This window comes from Manis pentadactyla, chromosome 1 (assembly GCF_030020395.1).
Source record: "Manis pentadactyla isolate mManPen7 chromosome 1, mManPen7.hap1, whole genome shotgun sequence".
NCBI classification, from domain to species: domain Eukaryota; kingdom Metazoa; phylum Chordata; class Mammalia; order Pholidota; family Manidae; genus Manis; species Manis pentadactyla.
Window position 1 is genome coordinate 89430526 of NC_080019.1, and position 23336 is coordinate 89453861.

The 23336-nt window shown below is 39.2% G+C and overlaps 1 protein-coding gene across 4 annotated transcripts in view; it reads left to right on the forward strand.

Annotated features, from left to right (window-relative positions):
* KCNAB1 (potassium voltage-gated channel subfamily A regulatory beta subunit 1) overlaps positions 1-23336 on the forward strand; it is a 384525-nt gene that overhangs the window by 264854 nt on the left and 96335 nt on the right. For all 4 annotated transcript variants that reach the window (XM_057499443.1, XM_036904133.2, XM_036904135.2 and 1 more), the window contains exon 2: positions 11283-11326. In XM_057499443.1, the coding sequence (XP_057355426.1) occupies positions 11283-11326 (44 nt within the window). The remainder of the gene's footprint in view (positions 1-11282; positions 11327-23336) is intronic.

Here is a 23336-nt window from a genome sequence, read left to right on the forward strand (position 1 = left end):
CCCTCCGTCCCCACGGGCTAACAGAAGTCACTCTGCACTCTGCTCTCCCACTGCCCTGTATTTCATTCAGTTCTTCAATTACCTATGCTTCTTCTAGCCTCTGAGCCTTTGCACATGCTGTTCACTCTGCTTAGAGTGCTAATCCCAAATCCTTTCATTAAGTCATTTCCTACTCCTCCTTTAGATCTTAGTTTAAATGCTGTTTCCCTAGAGAAGCTTTTCCTAACCATCCAGAGCAGGTCAACTTCCCCAACATCTTAATTTTGTGCTAAGTGCATACTGTTCTTTATTTAGTATTATAATCAAAGAATTAATTTACCATTTAACTTCTCTTTCCCCATCTATGATATAAGCTCCATGAAAGTAGCAACTATCTGCTTCTCAGCCAACCCCCACACCTTAATACAAGGCTGGTATACAGTGAAACTCAGTATATCTCTACTGAACTAATTAATTAATTATAGGGAAGTGTCTTTTTGCCGTATTTCTCTAGGCTTTTCTAGAATAAAAAAATCAACTGGTGATTTTATATTTTTAAAAAATGAGTAAGAACTTAGCTGGAATTCACAACTGATAAAAGACTTAAACCTTTAAATCACAGAATCTGAAAGAAGCCTATTCAACTTTGTTGCTACTTAAATGAAAGTAAGAACAAAGATTCATTGTGTTACTTGTCTGTGTCTGTCATCGAAATGCATGGCTGAATTATGTGTCTGGTGGTTTCCAAATGAGTCATTATTCATTCATCAAACAGTGATGAACAGTACCCGTACAAGGAAGCATTATTACCTCTTGTAATCACCTTCATGGCTGTCAAAATGTATGTTCTTGTGCAACCATCAGAAGCAGCTGACTGACAAACGAACAGGCCTTCTGCTCTGGATGTGTCAAGAGAGGCTAAATGTATATTTCTTTTAAAAAAAATCCCATACCCCAGATTTGACTAATAGTTTCCAGGTAAGGTACCACACAACATCAGAGTGTGATTTAGAGGGATCAGAAAGATGTTCTGATAGAGTGAGACAGCAGATGATGTAATGACGTGAGCACAGGAAAACAGGTCAAACCAAACTGGTTTCTGCCAGCCTGCTATGGCCACTGGAGCCCCTTACCTGTACTTTCAGTTGTCCCTGTTGTCTCAGCCTTTATAGGAGGGATTTTGTCCCATGCAATATGCCTCTTTCTTGGTCAAATGCAGAGTACATATTTTAGCCAGCTATTCCTCTTTTCTGGGCCGTTTACAACAGCAAATAATGTCTAAAATGCATGTATTCAGAAGCAAACAATTTAAAACAACACATTTGGGCTGTTAATCTTCTGCTTTTAGCACCTCTGATTTTTAAAGGAACTGCAAGCATCAGAGTGGCTTGTGATACAGGGACTCAGTGATGCTTGATGGCAGTCCTATATAGCCTTCAGATCAAAGAACCTGACGGAGGTGCTACAAAATGACACTTGGAGTTCGGTTTAAGCCCCTGCCGTGAAACTAACCATTGTCCTAAAATATGTTCAGCCATATATTCACGAGTGCACAGTCCTGCTTTCAGAGAGAGAGGAGAGACGCAGCCTTTGAGCTCTCAAGAAGCTCTGTCCCTTCTCCAGACAACACATTACTGAAGCTTTTACTTAAGATTTAGGATTCCCAAAATTTGGCTGACAAAGCTGAGTGTCCCGTGTCCCCATGTTGATGTCATTCATTTCTAATATTAGCCACAGAGCACCTCAGGTTCACCTGGAAAAGAGGAGCTTTTATTTTGAGTTGAACAGGAGCAGATACTAAAAATGAACATGGTGAGACTTCCTTCTGGTATATCTGACACAGATAAAATAGGCAAATCAGTGCAATGAAACTATCTTGAACCACATGGGAAAGGGATTCAGTCTAATTGGAACTTTGATGTGTTTAAAGAATTTTTATGTAGTTTCAATTGTGCAAATGCTGAGAAATTAGTAAGATGAAATTCCATCAAAGTGTTTCATTGTACAATATCACACAAGACCATGAAGTATTCATGCAAATTCTATATGGGTGGGATAAAGAGGGTTCCAGGCAGTCTGTTATAGCCCAGAATGATACGTATGTTTGGCCATTATTTAGTATTGTAGCCACACAAACAAGATTTGGGATGGTGTATTTTTGTACTCATTGGATCAAATATGTCCAGTGTTTGGGCTTCTATTATCCAGCAGAACTTAAGTGGATCAGAACAGCTAGACTATTGCCACATGTCCACTAGGTCCCGGACAAACATGGACATAGGCAGGGGGGGCAGATGCAGCAGTCGGCATCGTGGAAATTCTGTTGACATTTCATACCTGGAATTGGAGGGAGCTAGTCCCTCCGACCTTCTCTGTCTGCAGAGTGAGTGGCACCATCATGTATGTTTATGTGGTAGGAGTCTCACAAGGAGAATCAGCCCTGGACAAAGTACGGGCAGTGGCCTTAGAAACCAGATAAGGCTCATGCACAGAAAATGCCACTTACTTTAAAAACTACCCCCTTACTTTGGTAACCATCCCCTTAGAAGGTGCAGATATTTTTACTTCCTCTAACCCTTTATATACAGAAAGGGTTAGAGGAAGTAAAAACACCAAGGCTCAGTGTGGGAACTATCAACATTGTATCAATATTTATCTGTAATTGAACTTTTCTTATAGTGCAAAATCTTCTAAGTCTTTCATTCCGGAAAAGTTGGCCTGGGTGTTTTAAGAGCAGTGGCAAGAAAATGGGCCATGTTTACTACTTGCTACTTTGCACTTTGTTTCTGCTGACAGTTCTTGAGTTTCTCAAGTTTCCTCTTCCAAAGTCATAGCAGAGTGATCGTTATCCTCCCCAGTCACTGTCATGAGGAAAATAGGGCAGGTCCCCCACCTTGGGTGATGAGATGTTCCTCAGGAAGAACCCAGTGTCATAACCTTGGCCTATTTGAGTTTGTTAGAAAATGTCTTGCTCTGCATAGTTTTCTGCACCAAGTCCTTCTTCCCTGGTGTTCCAGAATCACTGAGCTATTAAAATTACATGAAAATAATTGCCTAGATCTCTTCCCCCTATGACACCCACATAATTATGCAAAAACAAACCTGAGATAGCCCCCCATGTACCCCCAGAGACCTCCCCGGGAGGACGCACCCCACCACACTGTAATTACATGGCTGCTCTTGGGTGGTTCTCAGGAAGGTAGAGAATAGAGAACTCCTTGAGGGTAGAGAACCACGCCTTGCTCCTCTCTGTGTCCCCATGACCTCATGACCTGTACACTGCCTGGTGATAACTTCTCAATAAATCTTTACTGATTCATCAGTGTTGACTATGTCTACCTGGAAGTCTGTTGTTTATATATATATATATATATATATATATATATATATATATATATATATATATATATATATATATATTTAAGGTTCCAGTTGTTAAGCAAATGTCTCAGTTCAGACTTAAATTTGCATGTGTCCCCATCAAAAAGAACCTTTTTCTGAAGAAGGCTTGTTAGTTAATTTGAAATAATTTACTATGACAAGTATGTCTTTGGTTTCTGAGGTAACAAGGTGGTGATCAGATGAGAACTAGTTCTGGCTTTTATGGTATATTATCATGTAGGACATATTGAATTCTGTCCTTAATGTTATATCTGAGGAAGGATGTGATTTACATATATTGTTTGTTTGTGTGTTTGTTTTGCTTTTTTGTGTATATAGCCTTTTTAAAATTCTCCCACTATGTAGGTTTTGCTCAGGGCTCCTACCCTTTAAAGTCAGTAGGCTTTTAGAATAAAAGAAAGGAACAATTTCTTATGCAAATTATATTCATGGGAGAGGTCCAGTGATTTTTCCCCTATTTAGTAGTTAAAAATATTTTTCTTGTACACCTTTATGCAACAGTTTCCTTCCTGATGGACATACCCAATTTAAGTGGGAAAATTCAGCACTGTGTCTGAGAGGGTAAACCAAGTCAGAAGCACCAAAAATGATTATGGCTTGTGTTTGTTTACCGTGCAACAGTTTACCATCCATTACCATGTTCCAGTCCAGCGACAGTAATGCTGGATGGACAGCACAGGTATTAAAATTCCACCTCACTAACAAGGAAATTGAACCCTCAGGAAGGAAGTGATGCCTCCGAGGTTACGTGACTAGTCTTGAAAATGGTACAGAAAGCTCGGTCTTTCAGCTCTTTTGGTGTGATGCACTTTGGACCATGCTATGAAATTAAATGTGTTGCTTAGGTGGCATTTTATAGACAAGAATAATAAGCAGAAGAAAGAAATAGATGTAAAAACAAGAGCACTAATTACTACCTCTAAAGAAGCCACATCGGGAGAGAGCCTGGAGGAGCTGAGCCGTGCTGCAGTGGGAAAAGTTTGTGCTGTTTGGGAGAGCAGCAAGGGATGCACTTTTCTACATGTTTCAATTTTTAAGTTTCACCTCCTCGCACTGAACTTCTACAAAATTCTATGAGGCATCCTCTTTCTAAGAGTTTAATTTCTTCTCTGACGGGTGTTAGGCAGATGACAGCATTCTGGGTCTCAAGATATACCTCACAGTGAAGACCAGGGCACCTGGTTCTCTCCCTAGAGGTCAAAATTATTATTTCTTTTTCCATATAAATGTCTAGAGATGGAAAGCAGAAGTGTTGATGACAAAAAGGGAATCATTTAAAAAGGACTATTAGACCTTCTTGTAGAAATTTTATATAGCATTATTTATTTATTTATATTTTTAAATTTTTTATTAAGGTATCATTGATATACACTCTTATGAAGGTTTCACATGAAAACCAATGTGGATACTACAGATCACCCATATTACCAAATCCCCCCACTTACCACATTGCAGTCACTGTCCATCAATGTAGTAAGATGCCACAGAGTCGCTACTTCTCTTCTCTGTCCTAAACTGTTGTCCCCATAATCCCCCCCACACCATGTGTACTAATCATAATACCCCTCAATGCCCTTCTCCCTCCCTCCTCACTCACCATCCCTCACCCCCCTTCCCTTTGGTAACTGCTAGTCCCTTCTTGGAGTCTGTGAATCTGCTGCAGTTTTGTTCCTTCACTTTTGCTTTGTTGTTATACTCCACAAATGAGGGAAATAATTTGGTATTTGTCTTTCTCTGCCTGATTTATTTCACTGAGCATAATACCCTCTGGCTCCAGCCATGGGTTGTTGCAAATGGTAGGAAGTGTTTCTTTCTTATGGCTGAATAGTTTTCCACTGTGCATATGTATCACATCTTCTTTATCCATTCATCTACTGATGGACACTTAGGTTGCTTCCATAGCTTGGCTATTGTAAATAGTGCTGCAGTAAACATAGGGGTGCATATGTCTTTTTGAATCTAAGAACTTGTTTTCTCTGGGTAAGTTCCTAGGAATGGAATTCCCAGGTCAAATTGTATTTCTATTTTTAGTTTTTTGAGAAATCTCCATATTGATTTCACAATGGTTGAACTAATTTACATTCCCACCAGCAGTGTAGAAGGGTTTCCCTTTCTTCGCATCCTCGTCAGCATTTGTTGTTCCTAGTTTTTTTGATGTTGGCCATTCTAACTGGTGTGAGGTGATATTTCATTGTGGTTTTGATTTGCATTTCCCTGATAATTAGTGATGTGGAGCATCTTTTCATGTGCCTCTTGGCCATCTGAATTTCTTCTTTGAAGAAGTGTCTGTTCATATTCTCCATCCATTTTTTAATAGGGTTATTGTTTTTTGGGTGTTGCGGTGTGTGAGTTCTTTATATATTTTAGATGTTAACCCCTTGTCAGATATGTCATTTACAAATATATTCTCCCATACTGTAGGTTGCCTTTTTGTTCTGCTGATAGTGTCCTTTCCTGTACAGAAGCTTTTCAGATTGATGTAGTCCCATTTGTTCATTTTTTCTTTTGTTTCCCTTGCTCAAGGAGATGCGTTCAGGAAAAAGTTGCTCATGTTTATATTCAAGAGAATTTTGCATATGTTTTCTTCTAAGAGTTTTATGGCTTCATGAATTATGTTCAGGTCTTTGATCCATTTTGAGTTTACTTTTGTATATGGGGTTGGACAATAATCTAGTCTCATTCTCTTGCATGTAGCTGTCCAGATTTGCCAACACCAGTTGTTGAAGAGGCTGTCATTTCCCCATTGTATGTCCATGGCTCCTTTATTGTATATTAAATGACCATATATGCTTGACTTTATATCTGGGCTCTCTAGTCTGTTACATTGGTCTATGGGTCTCTTCTTGTTCCTGTACCGAATTGTCATGATTAGTGTGGCTTTGTAGTAGAGCTTGAAGTCATGGAGTGTAATCCCCCCAGCTTTATTCTTCCTTCTCAAGATTGCTTTGGCTATTGAGGGTCTTTTGTGGTTCCATATGAATTTTAGAACTTTTTGCTCTAGATTGTTGAAAAATGCTGTAGGTATTTTGATAGGAATGGCATTGAAACCTGTTGATTGCTTTAGGCAGGATGGCCATTTTGACAATATTCATTCTTCCTATCCATGAGCATAGGATGTATTTCCATTTATTGGTACCTTTAATTTCTCCCATGAATGTCTTATGCTTTTCAGGGTATAGGTCTTTCACTTCCTTTGTTAGGTTTATTCCTAGGTATTTTATTTTTCTGATGCAATTGTGAATGGAATTGTTTTCCTGGTTTCTCTTTCTGCTAGTTCATTGTTAGTGTATAGGAATGCAACAGATTTCTGTATACTGATTCAGTATCCTGCAACTTTGCTGAATTCAGATGTTAGATCTACTAAGTTTGGAGTGGATTCTTTAGGGTTTTTTATGTACAATATCATGTTATCTGCAAACAGTGACAGGTTAACTTCTTCCTTACCAGTCTGGATGCCTTTTATTTCTTTGTGTTGTCTGATTGCTGTGGCTAGGACCTCCAGAACTATGTTGAATGTAAGTGGGGAGAGTAGGCATACTTGTCTTGTTCCGATCTTAAAGGAAAAGCTTTGAACTTCTCACTGTTAAGTATTATGTTGCATGTGGGTTTGTGATATATGGCCTTTATTATGTTGAGGTACTTACCCTCTATACCCATTTGGTTGAGAATTTTTATCATGAATGGATGTTGAATTTTGTCAAATGCTTTTTCAGAATCTATGGATATGATCATGTGGTTTTTGTCCTTTTTGTTGATGTGGTGGATGTTGTTGATGGATTTTCTAATATTGTACCATCCTTGCATCCCTGGAATAAATCCTACTTGATCATGATGGATGATCTTATGTATTTTTGAATTCGGTTTGCTAATATTTTGTTGAGTATTTTTGCATCTATGTTTATCAGGGACATTGGTCCATAGTTTTCTTTTTTTGTGGTGTCTTTGCCTGGTTTTGGTATTAGAATGATGCTGGCTGGCCTCATAGAATAAGTTTAGAGGTGTTCTCTTCTCTTCTACTTTTTGGAAAACTTTAAGGGGGATGGTTATTGGGTCTTCACTAAATGTTTGATAAAATTCACCAATGAAACCATCTGGCCCAGGAGTCTGGTTCTTAGGTAGTTCTTTGATTACCAATTCAATTTCATTGCTGGCAATTGGTCTATTCAGATTTTCTGTTTCTTCCTGGGTCAGCCTTGGAAGGTTGTATTTTTCTAGAAAGTTGTCCATTTTTTCTAGGTTATCCAATTTGTTAGCATATAATTTTTCATAGTATTCTCTCATAATTCTTTGTATTTCTGTGGTGTCTGTAGTGATTTTTCCTTTCTAATTTTTTATTCTGTTTATGTGTGTACACTTTTTTTTCTTGATAAGTATGGCTAGGTATTTATCTATTTTGTTTTATTTTCTTGAAGAACCAGCTCCTGCTTTCATTGATTCTTTCTAGTGTTTTATTCTTCTCAATTTTATTTATTTCTGCTCTAATCTTTATTATGTCCCTCCTTTTACTGACTTTGGGTCTCATTTGTTCTTCTTTTTCTAGTTTCGCTAATTATGAGTTTTGACTATTCATATGGGATTGTTCTTCTTTCCTGAGGTAGGCCTGTATTGCAATATACTTTCCTCTCAGTACAGTTTTTGCTGCGTCCCACAGATTTTGCGATGTTGAATTATCGTTGTCATTTGTCTCCAATATTGCTTGACTTCTGTTTTTATTTGGTCATTGATCCATTGATTATTTAGGTGCATGTTGGTAGGCCTCCATGTGTTTGTGGAATTTTTTGTTTTCTTTTCATAATATATTTCTAGTTTCATACCTTTGTGCTCTGAGAATTTCAATTCAATCTTTTTGAATTTACTGAGGCTCTTTTTGTGGCCTAATATATGATCTATTCTTGAAAATGTTCCATGTGCACTTGAGAAGAATGTGTATCCTACTGCTTTTGGGTAGAGAGTTCTATAGATGTCTGTTAGGTCCATCTGTTTTAATGTGTTGTTCAGTGCCTCTGTCTCCTTACTTATTTTCTGTCTGGTTGATCTGTCCTTTGGAGTGAGTGGAGTGCTGAAGTCTCCTAAAATGAATGCATTGCATTCTATTTCCCTCTCTAATTCCGTTAGTATTTGTTTTGCATATGTAGGTGCTCCTCTTTTGGGTATATAGGTAAGTATAATGGTTTTATCATCTTGTTGGATGGACCCCTTTGTCATTATGTAATGCCCTTTGTTTCTTTGTTTTGAAGTCTATTTTGTCTGATACAAGTACTGCAACTCCTGCTTTTTTCTCTCTATTAATTGCATGAAATATCTTTTTCCATCCCTTCACTTTCAGTCTGTGTATGTCTTTGGGTTTGAAGTGAGCCTCTTGTAGGCAGCATATAAATGGGTCTTGTTTTTTCATCCATTCAGCGACTCTATGTCTTTTGATTGGTGCCTTCAGACCATTTACATTTAGGGTGATTATTGATAGGTATGTACTTATTGCCATTGCAGGCTTTAGATTCGTGGTTACCAAAGGTTCAAGGGTAATTCTCTCAGTATCTAAGAGTCTAATTTAACTCACTTAGTATGCTATTACAAACACAATCTAAAGGTTCTTTTTTTTTCTCCTCCTTTTTCTTCCCCTTCCATTCTTTATATATTAGGTATCATATTCTGTACTCTTTGTCTAGCCCTTGACTGACTTTGGAAATAGTTTATTTGACTTTGCATCTGCTTAGTAATTAATTGTTCTACTTTCTTTTCTGTGGTTTTATTTCCTCTGGTGACAGCTATTTAGCCTTAGGAATACTTCCATCTATAGCAGTCCCTCCAAAATACACTCTAGAGATGGTTTGTGGGAGGTAAATTCCTCGCTTTCCTTATCTGGAAATTGTTTAATCCCTCCTTCAAATTTAAATGATTATCTTGCCAGGTAGAGTATTTTTGGTTCGAGGCCCTTATGCCTCATTGCATTAAATATATCATGTCACTCCCTTCTGGCCTGTAAGGTTTCTGTTGAGAAGTCTGATGATAGCCTGGCAGGTTTTCCTTTGTATGTGATCTTTTTTCTCTCTCTGGCTGCTTTTAAAAGTTTGTCCTTATTTTTTATCTTTACCATTTTAATTATTATATGTCTTGGCATTGTCTTTCTTGGGTCCCTTGTGTTGGGAGATCTGTGCACCTCCATGGCCTGAGAGACTATCTCCTTTCCCAGACTGGGGAAGTTTTCAGCAATTACCTTCACAAGGAAACTTTCTATCCCTTTTTCTCTCTTCTTCTTCTTCTGGTACCCCTGTAATGCAAATATTGTTCCATTTGGTTTGGTCACACAATTCTCCCCATATTCTTTCATTCCTAGAGATCTTTTTTTCTCTCTGTGCCTCAGCTTCTCTGTATCCCTTTTCTATAATTTCTAGTCTATTTACTGTCTCCTCTACTACATCTAATCTGCTTTTAAATCCCTCCATTGTATGTTTCATTTCAGATATTGAATTCTTTAATGATTGAATCTCAGTTCTGAATTAGTCCCTGAGTTCTTGAATATTTTTTTGAACCTCCATGAGTATGTTTATTCAGGAAGATTGATGAGTTCAGTTTCACTTGGTCCTTTTTCTGGTGTTTGTGGGATTTTGGTCTGAACCAGGTTCCTTTGACGTTTTGTTTGTATGGGGCACCCTCTAGTGCCCAGAAGCTCTACTCTCTGAAGCTGTTCAGCCCCCAGAGCAATGTCGGGTCACTGGGAGCAGCGCTGGTGCCCTATTCCGTAAGGTCTGTTCTTTTCTCCAAGTGTATGTAGTCCGGTGCAGCCTTCTTTCCTGTTGCTCTTTCAGGATTAGTTGTATTAACTATATTTTCTTATTTTATGTGGTTTTGGGAGGAAGCCTCTGTCTCACCTCTCTTGCCACCATCTTAATCCACTTCCTGATATAGCCTTTTTTACAAAACAATACACAGATGTTTCCTGACTTAAATGGTTTGACAGGATTTTTCAATTTTACAATGGTGTAAAATTGATGCACATTCAGTAGAAATTGTACTTCAAATTCTGAATTTTCATCTTTTCCTGAACTAGTGACATACAGTATGACACTATCTCATGCTGCTAGGCAGTGGCAGTGAGCCGCAGCTCCTGGTCAGCCCCGTAAACAACTAATATGTACTTGGAACCATTCTGCATCCACATACCTATTCTGTTTTTCACTTTTAGCATAGTATTCAGTGAATTACTGGAGGTGTTTACACCATTTTAAAAAATAAGCTTTGTGTTAGATGATTTTGCCCAATAGGCTAATGTATGTATTTTGAGCACATTTAAGGTAGGCTAGGCTACGCTGTGATGTTTGGTAAGTTAGTTGTATTAAATGCATTTCTATTTAATAATATTTTCAATTTACAATGGACTAATTCATATGTAACCCAATTGCAAGTCAAAGAATGCCTGTGATTTAGTTTAAATATCTAAAGGATCATTTTGTGTTTGTTCTTTTAATAATCCCCAAACATTAGTAATAATATTTTGTTTTAGAAGCCAGTTACTCAGCCAACATATATTTATTAAGGGGGTCCACGCTGTGATTATGTTGATGAATAATGAATGAATAATGGATGAGTGGTTGGCAAATAAGATACAGATCTTGCCCTCAAGGAACTCACATTCCAGAAAGAGAGAAGAAAACAATATATTTATAAACAAATGAATAAAGAAGATCATTTGGGGCTGAAAAGCTGCATTTTGTGGCACACATTTTGTTCTTCTGCAGAGGCTAAGCACATTCAGAGGTTTTTAGTGCCTACATCTATGCCTCTGCCACTACCATGACTCTAGCTATACATGTTATCAAAACTGAGATATAATAGTCATAGTTAAATGTGTAGAGTTTCAGCTGAGAAAGCAATGACCATGTGTTGCTTTATTTTTATTCTAGGAATCTTGGAAAATCAGGACTCAGAGTTTCTTGCTTGGGTCTTGGTAAGTACTCTGGGTATCATTTGGGGGTGGGGTGGGAGGTGGGAAGGGGAGGAGACAGGGAGTGATGGAAGTATAGGCTGGGATCCAGTTTCAGGTGAGAAGGGCCTTCCTGACCAGCATTGCCCCACTTCTCTTCTGAGCTTGTCCTGCCCGACAGAGCCCTCTCCCTCTCTAGGTCCAAGGAGCTACTGTGTTCATGATGCTTTATGGGGCCTATCAAGCAGAAGAAATATGATATTAGAACATTCCTTTGAGGAACAGACTTATGTGTTTCTCAAGTTTAGCAAATGTGAAGGATCTCTTGGAATGAATTTGTGTGCCCACTACACCTATAGCTTCATCTGAACTTTTTCTATCCTTATTTTCTTTTTGCCTAATTTTCTCACTTATTTTTCTATATTGTTATGTTTTTTATGTACTTACATGTGCTCCCATAAGTGCTTTTGGAACAAGGTGATATATATGTTAATAAATAAAAACTTTTATTCTTCCAAGAAAATGTAAATATTTAAAGAAGGCTAAGCAAAGATGGCAATTGTATTATCATAAGGATGAATCTGAAATGGTAAATCTGAGCATGAGACTTGGGAGGCACAAGGCTTGCAAACATCCCTCAGATATGGGAAGATGCAGCAGCCTTGGCATTTGGGCTATTCAACACCTTCAGAACTTTTCCTAAAACCTAAGAGCATCTAGATGAGGATGGTAGCTGAGGAAGTAATAAGAAATGGCCAGATTATGGCTGTGTTTTTGAAGGTAGAGTCTGGAAGATTCTCTGTTGGTTTCTATATGGAATGCAGGAGAAAAGAGAAGAGTCAAAGAGGACTCACTCCAAGGGTTTTTGCCAGAGCAACATAAGGAATGGAGTTGCCAGTGAATGAGACATGAAAGAATGAAGGAGAGATTTAGGAAGGGGAGAGATTAAGAGATTGATTTTGGATATAAGTTTGAAAGACCTATTAAATATCCAATGGAAAAGATTATAGGTACACATATATGAATCTAGTTTAGAAGAGAGATCTAGGATAGGTATATGATGGCTTGGGAATCATCAACATGGAGATGCCGCTTAAACCATGAACCTGGATGGGAACACTAAGGCAGTGAGGATAGATGGCATGGAAAACAGAAGCACATGGTCTGAGACCTAAGAAATCCAACACTAAGAAATCAGGAAAATGAGGAAAAACTAACAAAGAAAACTGAAAATAAGCAGACAGTGTAGTAGGAAGAGAACTAGGAGAGCACAGAGTCCCAGAATCGAAGTGAAGAAAACATTTCAAGGAGGAAGGAGTGACCAGTCCTGTCAAATGCTGTTCATAGGTCAAGATGAAGCCAGTCAACCATTAGATGCAGCGACTCTGATGACTTTGAAAAGATCAGTTTCAGTGGAGTGAAGAGCTAGCACATGATCAGAGGTGGTTCAAGGGAGCATGGAAAGAGAAAGTCTGATGGCTACTCTTTGATGACAGTTTGTGTAAAGAGAAGCAGAGAAATGCAGCAGCAGCTGGAACAGACAGGTGGGGTCAGAGAGGGTCCTGTTACACACGGAAGAAATGACAGCACATTTATATGCTGATGAGGAAATGCTTCTGAGAAGGAAAAAGTGCTGTAGAAGAAAAAAAATACCTGGAATGATTTCTTGAGGACACATGAAGAGAGTACCATGAAAGAAGGCACAGTACATGCACTTTGAGGCTGCCAGCCGGGTTGATGGGGTGGTGGTGGAGGTATCCTGTAGAAGTTCTTTTCCGTTACTTCTACATTCTCAGTGGAAATCAGAAGCAAGGTCATCAGCTGTTAGTGAGGATGAGAAGGAAAGTTCCAAGTGTGAGAGGAGAGAAGACGTCTAAGAGAGCAGGACAGTGAATGGACCAGGGGATGCATCAGTGGCCAGACAGCATTAAGGCCTGGCTTGAGATTCATGCTAATACACTTGAAGTGTGATCATCTCCATGGTTGTGTGTTTTTCCTCCAGCCACGGTCAGCTGTGCAGGTTCAGGTGGGGGTTTTCAAAGGCATAGGATGAAAACGAAAGGCAAAGAAGCTGAGAATGTATTCAAAGAGGTGATTTTAGTGGTGGACCTTGGAGTTTAAACTGAACAGAGAGGAAAAATGGGGACTAGAGCAAGGAAAATAATCTGGGAGTAAAATGAGGAGGTGGAGGGACAGTGAAAAATGAGTCGGATCAATGAATTACATCCAGAGGGACCAAAGGATGCATTGGAGTAGGAGCAATAAAGACAGTAAGTTGGAAAGATAGGAAGTAGCAGTCGGAAAGGGGGATGCTTGAAATTGAGAGGGGCGGGGGCAGTGGTCCATTATTGGTGGTGACAAAGGCTACAATGTGTGGATTGGGAGAGAGTGGCTGAGGTTGTGTTGAGGACAAGATCAATGGAGAAGAGGAGGCCAAGAAACAAAGAGATAAAGGTGCAGGGGAGGATTATATTCAGTATCATGGAAATCACTAAAACATATGACAAAACTAATATTGGAGAAAATGACAGTAAGCCAGAGCTAAAATTTTCAAAGAAAGAGAGAGAGTGACTGGGAATGGGTAAATGACTGCAGCATGGGGGCCTGATGTGAGATTCAAAGCTGGTGGGGCAGGGGGTTGCGGAATGGGAGAAGGGTGTTTTAACCCCTGATGAATGGAAGTGTGGAGACCAGGGAAGGGAGGTTTGGGAAGGAATAAAAGACAGTGGCAACTATTTCTGCCTCCTTTCACTGTATTTCAAAGCTACTGAAGGATATTGATGACTGAGTTTTTCTGATTCTCTCTAATGATATGATTTGGGAGGTGAGGGTGGTAAAAATTTCTGTTCATCCTAAGTCTAAGTGAAGTTGACATTTGCTAAATTTATGGCTCTGATCTTCTTACCATTTACTTGTATTTGAAAGACCCTGGAGATTCATTATCAGGGATAGTCTGACCTTTGTTTTTTGAGAATGTGCATTATGGTAAATAATTACTCCTTATTTGTCATTGGAAGTATTTACCTATAAATATAAATTCAGAAATACAGTGAAAAATCATAGACCACTATCTTATAGAATCTGTATCTATGATGGAAAATCATTTCATCAAAAGTACTATCTCATAGAATCTGTATCTATGATGGAAAATCATTTCATCAAAAGTACATAGAAAATTCAACCAAAAGCCCTTAAGACTATAAAAAATTCAGGTGCCTGTGAAGTGCCACATGTAAACAAGTGCAGTTTTGTTTTGTTTTGTTTTCTAGATTGTGGTTTTTGAAAGGTCCATTCGTTGTATATGTGAGCTGTAGGCATTTTGGTGAACTTTGAAACAGAACTTAATTCAGGAGCAGCAAGTCCTAATATAAGCTTCAAGTTTTCTTCTCAGGGCCTGAGTACTTGTGATAAGACACAGTGTGAAAAATAGGAGGAAACAAGGAAGCCTGTGGGCTGACTGACTTCATTCAAAACAGGTAACAAAACTGGAATAAGTATTCTTTGAGAACTTTTTTGTAAGCTAGAGGAGACAAAAAAATTTAGAGAAAGGAATAGTGCCCGAGCCTTAGGTAATTTGTCAGACTCTGCCAACACCAACTATCCGATCCGGGCAGAGCTGGGCTTATTGCTGTGGGCTCAGGGTGTCGCCTCAGTTACAGCCCACATTTAACTGAGGCTTTGGAAATCAGTATTCAATGTTCCAAGCAGTCACCCCACAACAGATGTCTTTTACCAAAATACCCTAAAAGGCATAGTTAAAGTTAACAATTCTGACTTCCTTATCTACTAGAGAAGGACAGACTGGGAATTTCTTGCCCCACCAAGCTTCCTTTTGATAAACTAAGAGCATGTGTAAGTGGAAGCAGAAAGGTGAAATAACTGGAGGTGAACTGAAGGAGCACCAAGAGAAATGGGGAAAAAATTAAATGTCTAAACCCACCTATGGGTTGCTGTGGCTGGCCTGGTTTGTAAATACATTGGCCGCTATCACTACCCAAAGTCAAAGAAACTGATGGGAAAGGAGTAAATCCACCAAAGAGTGACTAAAAGTCATCCCAGTCTAGGGGAGATGCTGTCATTTTCTGAGAGAGGAAGAGTAGAATTTACATATTCATTCATTCTCAGCGAACAGGGAGCCTCCTATTGTGCTGGTTACAGGGGATGCCAAGAGGAAAGCAGAAGGACCCTGTTCTCAGTGTTCACAGCCTAGTAAGAGTTCAGCATGCACAGGCAGACAGTGCGCTTGACAGGTGCCATTATGGGGAGGGAGCACAGGAGGAGCCAGGTGGGAGGAAGGTCTCCTGGGGAATTTAGGACAGCTTCCCAAGGGCTGCTTGCATTGTGACTTGAAAGGGGAGTCAGCAAGTGAAGAGAGAGTGAAGTCTTCAAGATGGAGCAAAGTAAGCGATGGCCTGGAGGGAGACCCCAGGGAGCAGGAGATACTCGGGGAAGCACCAGTATGTGTGCGCATCATTACCAATGCAAGGTGTTGGGGGATCACAAGAAATAATCCTGGAAGGAAAGCTAAGTCAGTTCGTGAAGGCCCTTGCTGGCCCTGCTAAGGCCATTAGCTCTTGTCCTCTAGGTCTCTGGTGTTGTTCCATGTCCCACTGTCCCAAGGTCTAAGGGAATGCTTGGGGCAGGGGACAGACAGGACCCTACCTCACTGCACCTGCTGCCTTCCATTGTCACAGCCTCCATCAAAGTAACTCCACTTTTTCTAATTGTAAATGTAAATATAAATATAAACCATTGTATGCAAATTTAAATGTAAAATTTTCTATGTAAATTTTAAAAATATAAAATAAAAAAATTTTAATGTAATAGGTAATAAATGACTTTATTTTTCAGAACAGTTTTGGGTTCACAGACAAATTGAGCAGAAAGCACAGAAAGTTCCATTTACCCCTCATACACACATGCTCCCCATCTACTGACATCCCATGCCAGAGTGGTACATTTGTTACTGTCCTACATCGACACGTCATTATCACCTGAAGACTCTAGTTCACATTAGGTATACAGAGTACCCTTGGTGTGGTACATTCCATGGGCATAATGACATGTGTCCATCACTATGGAATCATACGCTGCCCTAAAAATCCTTGTGCTCTGACTGTTTATCTCTCCCACGCTCCTAACCCCTAGCAACCACTGATCATTTTACTACATCCATAGTTTTGCATTTTCCACAATGCTGTATAATATGGTCATTATACAGTAGGAAGCCTTTTCACTCAGTGAAAAGATTGGCCTCTTTCACACAGTAATATGAATTTAAGCTTCCTCTGTATCATTTCATGGCTTAATAGCTCATTTCTTTTTAGTGCTTCATACAACATTTTGAAGGGCAATAAAAATATCCTCCTGCCAAAAAAAAGTTTAAAAACCCTGCTCCAGCTTGTGAAAAGCCATTTAAAAACTTGGATCAGAAGTAGGACCTGATCAAATTGTATTGGACATGTTTTCTGGCAGCTGTATGAAGGCCTGAGTAGAGTGGGGAGAGATTGAAACTGGAGACAGGGAGATTAATTAGCAGTCAGGTGATGAGGCAGTGGCCTTAAGATGTCCAGGAAGGAGGTGATTATTTAGGAAGAAGAGTAAATAGGACTTGGTGGCTTTGGGATCCAAATGAGAGGTGTCCCTGAGCAGAGGAGGATGCCAGGGTTCTTGATGGGGCATGTGGGTGGATGAGGGGAAATGTCAGCCGGAATAGATGCAGGAGGGAGCAGTACAGGGAAGGAGAACTGGGAGAGGCAGGGGCGCCGTGGGGTCACGTGGTGACCGGAGAGCTTGTCGACTGCTGCTTCAAACACCCAGAGGGCCTGTGGAGTACGGAGAGACCGCCCTGGAAATAAGGACCCGGGGACTTCTCACAATGCTGAATCCATGGCTGTCATTGAAGCATAATAAATCTCTTTATATATAAATATATACCTATGCATATAAATCTACATTTTATGTATTATTTTATAATTTTTATATAGATATACATAGATATACTATAATATATAAATTTTTTTTTTCTGTGAGGGCATCTCTCATATTTATTGATCAAATGGTTGTTAACAACAATAAAATTCTGTATAGGGGAGTCAATGCTCAATGCACAATCATTAATCCACCACAAGCCTAATTTTCATCAGTCTCCAATCTTCTGAAGCATAACGAACAAGTTCTTACATGGAGAACAAATTCTTACATAATGAATAAGTTACATGGTGAACAGTACAAGGGCAGTCATCACAGAAACTTTTGGTTTTGCTCATGCATTATGAACTATAAACAGATCAAATATGAATACTCATTTGATTTTTATACTTGATTTATATGTGGATACCACATTTCTCTCTTTATTATTATTATTTTTAATAAAATGCTGAAGTGGTAGGTAGATACAAGATAAAGGTAGAAAACATAGTTTAGTGTTGTAAGAGAGCAAATGTAGATGATCAGGTGTGTGCCTGTAGACTATGTGTTAATCCAAGCTAGACCAGGGCAATAAAACATCCACGTATGCAGAAGATTTCTCTCAGAACAGGGGGGGTGAGGTTCTAAGCCTCACTTCTGTTGATCCACAATTTCTCACCTGATGGCCCCCCTGCGACTGTGCCTGTCTTAGGTTGTTCCTCCCTTGAGGAATCTTACCCGTCTCTGGCTAACCAGTCATCTTCCGGGGCCATACAGGGAAATGTGAAGTTGGTAAGTGAGAGGGAAGCCTTATTGTTTGAAAAGGTTAGCTTTTTACTTCTTTGCATATTTATGCCCTGTGGCTTCTATGCCCAGCATTTGTCTTGAGGTATCTTTACCACTTGGAAGAATTATGATACTCGGTAAATTTGATATGAGGCACGAATTCTATTTAAGGGTTGTAATTAGGAAGGAAGAAGAAAAGCTATAGAAGTAGCAGGCGGAAGAAAACATGGGAAGATTGATTATTTCTTTGACATATCTTCTTGTAGAGTAATTTCAGCATGTATAGGTTTTAAACTACTAATTAAATTGCGTACACACATTAACATAATAGGAGTATAGTTACATAACCAAAGCATACCTGTAATTACCAGCCATCTCCAGTGAAACCAAGAAAACCAGTTAGGCACCTTAGGCATTTGTGAAAACTTATCTATGATATGGTGGATATTGTCCAACTGAACTTGAACAGTCTGAGAGAAATCAGACAAATTAAAACAACCCATTCGTGGGGACTGTTCACATGCCATATGTTCTTTTAACAGTAAATAGTCTGTAGTTGTAAGATTTTGGAGCGCTACAATTTGCACTTCTCCTAATTCTTGGTTGAGTTCCAACAGTATAGATCCAGTCAAATTTGTTGTTTTACTGTATGCACAGGCCAGCTTAGATATCTCCTTCCTCATTCCCATGGCAAGTCCAGGAACTGGTGGGATGAGTGCATCTACAGCTGTAGCAGTGCGTGGATCTTTGTTGGGGTTTTTTGATGATCATCTTCTGGCATGAGTCTTCCAGAGAGTGCTGATGTTGGAAGTTCTTTTTCATATCGTATCTTAGTTCATTTTCGGGGTAGCCAAATTAGGCTTTGATCCTCTGTATAAACACAAACAGGCCCTTTGCCTACACTTTTATATGCCCTTTATACCCTTGTGTAGAACTCATTGGAGGTCACCACACAGGAACGGCATTTTTTTTTTTTCGATATCATTAATCTACACTTACATGACGAATATTATGTTTACTAGGCTCTCCCCTACAATAGGTCCCCCCTATAAACCCCTTTACAGTCACTGTCCATCAACATAGCAAAATGTTGTAGAATCACTACTTGCCTTCTCTGTGTTGTACAGCCCTCCCCTTTCTCCCACCCCCCCATGTATGCTAATCTTAACACCCCCCTTCTTCTCCCCCCCCCCTTATCCCTCCCTACCCACCCATCCTCCCCAGTCCCTTTCCCTTTGGTACCTGTTAGTCCATTCTTGAGTTCTGTGATTCTGCTGCTGTTTTGTTCCTTCAGTTTTTCCTTTGTACTTATATTCCACAGATGAGTGAAATCATTTGGTATTTCTCTTTCTCTGCTTGGCTTATTTCACTGAGCATAATACCCTCCAGCTCCATCCATGTTGCTGCAAATGGTAGGATTTGCCCTTTTCTTATGGCTGAGTAGTATTCCATTGTGTATATGTACCACTTCTTCTTTATCCATTCATCTATCGATGAACATTAAGGTTGCTTCCAATTCTTGGCTATTGTAAATAGTGCTGCGATAAACATAGGGGTGCACTGATCTTTCTCATACTTGATTGCTGCATTCTTAGGGTAAATTCCTAGGAGTGCAATTCCTGGGTCTAATGGTAGGTCTGTTTTGAGCATTTTGATATACCTCCATACTGCTTTCCACAATGGTTGAACTAATTTACATTCCCACCAGCAGTGTAGGAGGGTTCCCCTTTCTCCACAGCCTCGCCAACATTTGTTGTTCTCTGTCTTTTGGATGGCAGCCATCCCTATTGGTGTGAGGTGATACCTCATTGTAGTTTTAATTTGCATTTCTCTGATAATTAGCGATGTGGAGCATCTTTTAATGTGTCTGTTGGCCATCTGTATTTCTGTTTTGGAGAACTGTCTGTTCAGTTCCTCTGCCCATTTTTTAATTGGGTTATTTGTTTTTTGTTTGTTGAGGCATGTGAGCTCTTTATATATTCTGGATGTCAAGCCTTTATCAGATCTGTCATTTTCAAATATATTCTCCCATACTGTAGGGTTCCTTTTTGTTCTATTGATGGTGTCTTTTGCTGTACAGAAGCTTTTCAGCTTAATATAGTCCCACTTGTTCATTTTTGCTGTTGTTTTCCTTGCCCGGGGAGATATGTTCAAGAAGAGGTCACTCATGTTTATGTCTAAGACGTTTTTGCCTATGTTTTCTTCCAAGAGTTTAATGGTTTCATGACTTACATTCAGGTCTTTGATCCATTTTGAGTTTACTTTTGTATATGGGGTTAGACAATGGTCCAGTTTCATTCTCCTACATGTAGCTGTCCAGTTTTGCCAGCACCATCTGTTGAAGAGACTGTCATTTCGCCATTGTATGTCCATGGCTCCTTTATCAAATATTGATTGACCATATATGTCTGGGTTAGTGTCTGGAGTTTCTATTCTGTTCCATTGGTCTGTGGCTCTGTTCTTGTGCCAGTACCAAATTGTCTTGATTACTATGGCTTTATAGTAGAGCTTGAAGTTGGGGAGTGAGATCCCCCCTACTTTATTCTTCTTTCTCAGGATTGCTTTGGCTATTCGGGGTCTTTGGTGTTTCGATATGAATTTTTGAATTATTTGTTCCAGTTCATTGAAGAATGTTGCTGGTAGTTTCATAGGGATTGCATCAAATCTGTATATTGCTTTGGGCAGGATGGCCATTTTGATGATATTAATTTTTCCACGCCACGAGCATGGGATGAGTTTCCATCTGTTAGTGTCACCTTTAATTTCTCTTAAGAGTGACTTGTAGTTTTCAGAGTATAAGTCTTTCACTTCTTTGGTTAGGTTTACTCCTAGGTATTTTATTTTTTTTGATGCAATTGTGAATGGAGTTGTTTTCCTGATTTCTCTTTCTGTTGGTTCGTTGTTAGTATATAGGAAAGCCACAGATTTCTGTGTGTTGATTTTGTATCCTGCAACTTTGCTGTATTCCGATATCAGTTCTAGTAGTTTTGGGGTGGAGTCTTTAGGGTGTTTTATGTACAGTGTCATGTCATCTGCAAATAGACAGTTTAACTTCTTCTTTACCAATCTGGATTCCTTGTATTTTTTTGTTTTGTCTGATTGCCGTGGCTAGGACCTCCAGTACTATGTTAAATAACAGTGGAGAGAGTGGGCATCCCTGTCTAGTTCCCGATCTCAGCGGAAATGCTTTCAGCTTCTCGCTGTTCAATATCATGTTGGCTGTGGGTTTATCATAGATGGCCTTTATTATGTTGAGGTACTTGCCCTCTATTCCCATTTTACTGAGAGTTTTTATCATGAATGGATGTTGAACTTTGTCAAATGCTTTTTCAGCATCTATGGAGATGATCATGTGGTTTTTGTCTTTCTTTTTGTTGATGTGGTGGATGATGTTGATGGACTTTCGAATGTTGTACCATCCTTGCATCCCTGGGATGAATCCCACTTGGTCATGGTGTATGATCCTTTTGATGTATTTTTGAATTTGGTTCGATAATATTTTGTTGAGTATTTTTGCATGTACGTTCATCAGGGATATTGGTCTGTAGTTTTTTTTTTTGGTGGGGTCTTTGCCTGGTTTTGGTATTAGGGTGATGTTAGCTTCATAGAATGTGTTTGGGATTATCACCTCCTCCTCTATTTTTTGGAAAACTTTAAGGAGAATGGGTATTATGTCTTCCCTGTATGTCTGATAAAATTCCGAGGTGAATCCATCTGGCCGGGGGGTTTTGTTCTTTGGTAGTTTTTTGATTACCGCTTCAATTTCGTTGCTGGTAATTGGTCTGATTAAATTTTCTGTTTCTTTCTGGGTCAGTCTTGGAAGGTTCTATTTTTCTAGGAAGTTGTCATTTCTCCTAGGTTCCCAGCTTCTTAGCATATAGGTTTTCATAGTATTCTCTAATAATTCTTTGTATTTCTGTGGGGTCCATCGTGAGTTTTCCTTTCTCATTTCTGATACTGTTGATTTGTGTTGACTCTCTTTTCCTCTTAATAAGTCTGGCTAGAGGCTTATCTATTTTGTTTATTTTCTCGAAGAACCAGCTCTTGGTTTCATTGATTTTTGCTATTGTTTTATTCTTCTCAATTTTATTTATTTCATCTCTGATCTTTATTATGTCCCTCCTTCTGCTGACCTTAGGCCTCATTTGTTCTTCTTTTTCCAATTTCGACAAATGTGACATTAGACCATTCATTTGGGATTGTTCTTCCTTTTTTAAATATGCTTGGATTGCTATATACTTTCTTCTTAAGACTGCTTTTGCTGTGTCCCACAGAAGTTGGGGCTTAGTGTTGTTGTTGTCATTTGTTTCCATATATTGCTGCATCTCCATTTTGATTTCGTCATTGATCCATTGATTATTTAGGAGCGTGTTGTTAAGCCTCCATGTGTTTGTGAGCCTTTTTACTTTCTTTGTACAGTTTATTTCTAGTTTTATGCCTTTGTGGTCTGAAAAGTTGGTTGATAGGATTTCAATCTTTTGGAATTTACTGAGGCTCTTTTTGTGGCCTAGTATGTGGTCTATTCTGGAGAATGTTCCATGTGCACTTGAGAAGAATATGTATCCTGTTGCTTCTGGATGTAGAGTTCTGTAGATGTCTATTAGGTCCATCTGCTCTACTGTGTTGTTCAGTGCTTCCGTGTCCTTACTTATTTTCTGCCCGTTGGATCTATCCTTTGGGGTGAGTGGTGTGTTGAAGTCTCCTAGAATGAATGCATTGCAGTCTATTTCCCCCTTTAGTTCTGTTAGTATTTGTTTCACATATGCTGGTGCTCCTGTGTTGGGTGCATATATATTTAGAATGGTTATATCCTCTTGTTGGACTGAGCCCTTTATCATTATGTAGTGTCCTTCTTTATCTCTTGTTACTTTCTTTGTTTTGAAGTCTATTTTGTCTGATATTAGTACTGCAACCCCTGCTTTCTTCTCGCTGTTGTTTGCCTGAAATATGTTTTTCCATCCCTTGACTTTTAGTCTGTGCATGTCTTTGGGTTTGAGGTGAGTTTCTTGTGAGCAGCATATAGATGGGTCTTGCTTTTTTATCCATTCTATTACTCTGTGTCTTTTGATTGGTGCATTCAACCCATTAACATTTAAGGTGACTATTGAAAGATATGTACTTATTGCCATTGCACGCTTTAAATTCATGGTTACCAAAGGTTCAAGGTTAGCCTCTTTAGTATCTTACTGCCTAACTTAGCTCGGTTGTTGAGCTGTTATATACACTGTCTGGAGATTCTTTTCTTCTCTCCCTTCTTATTCCTCCTCCTCCATTCTTCATATGTTGGGTGTTTTGTTCTGTTCTCTTTCTAGGAGTGCTCCCATCTAGAGCAGTCCCT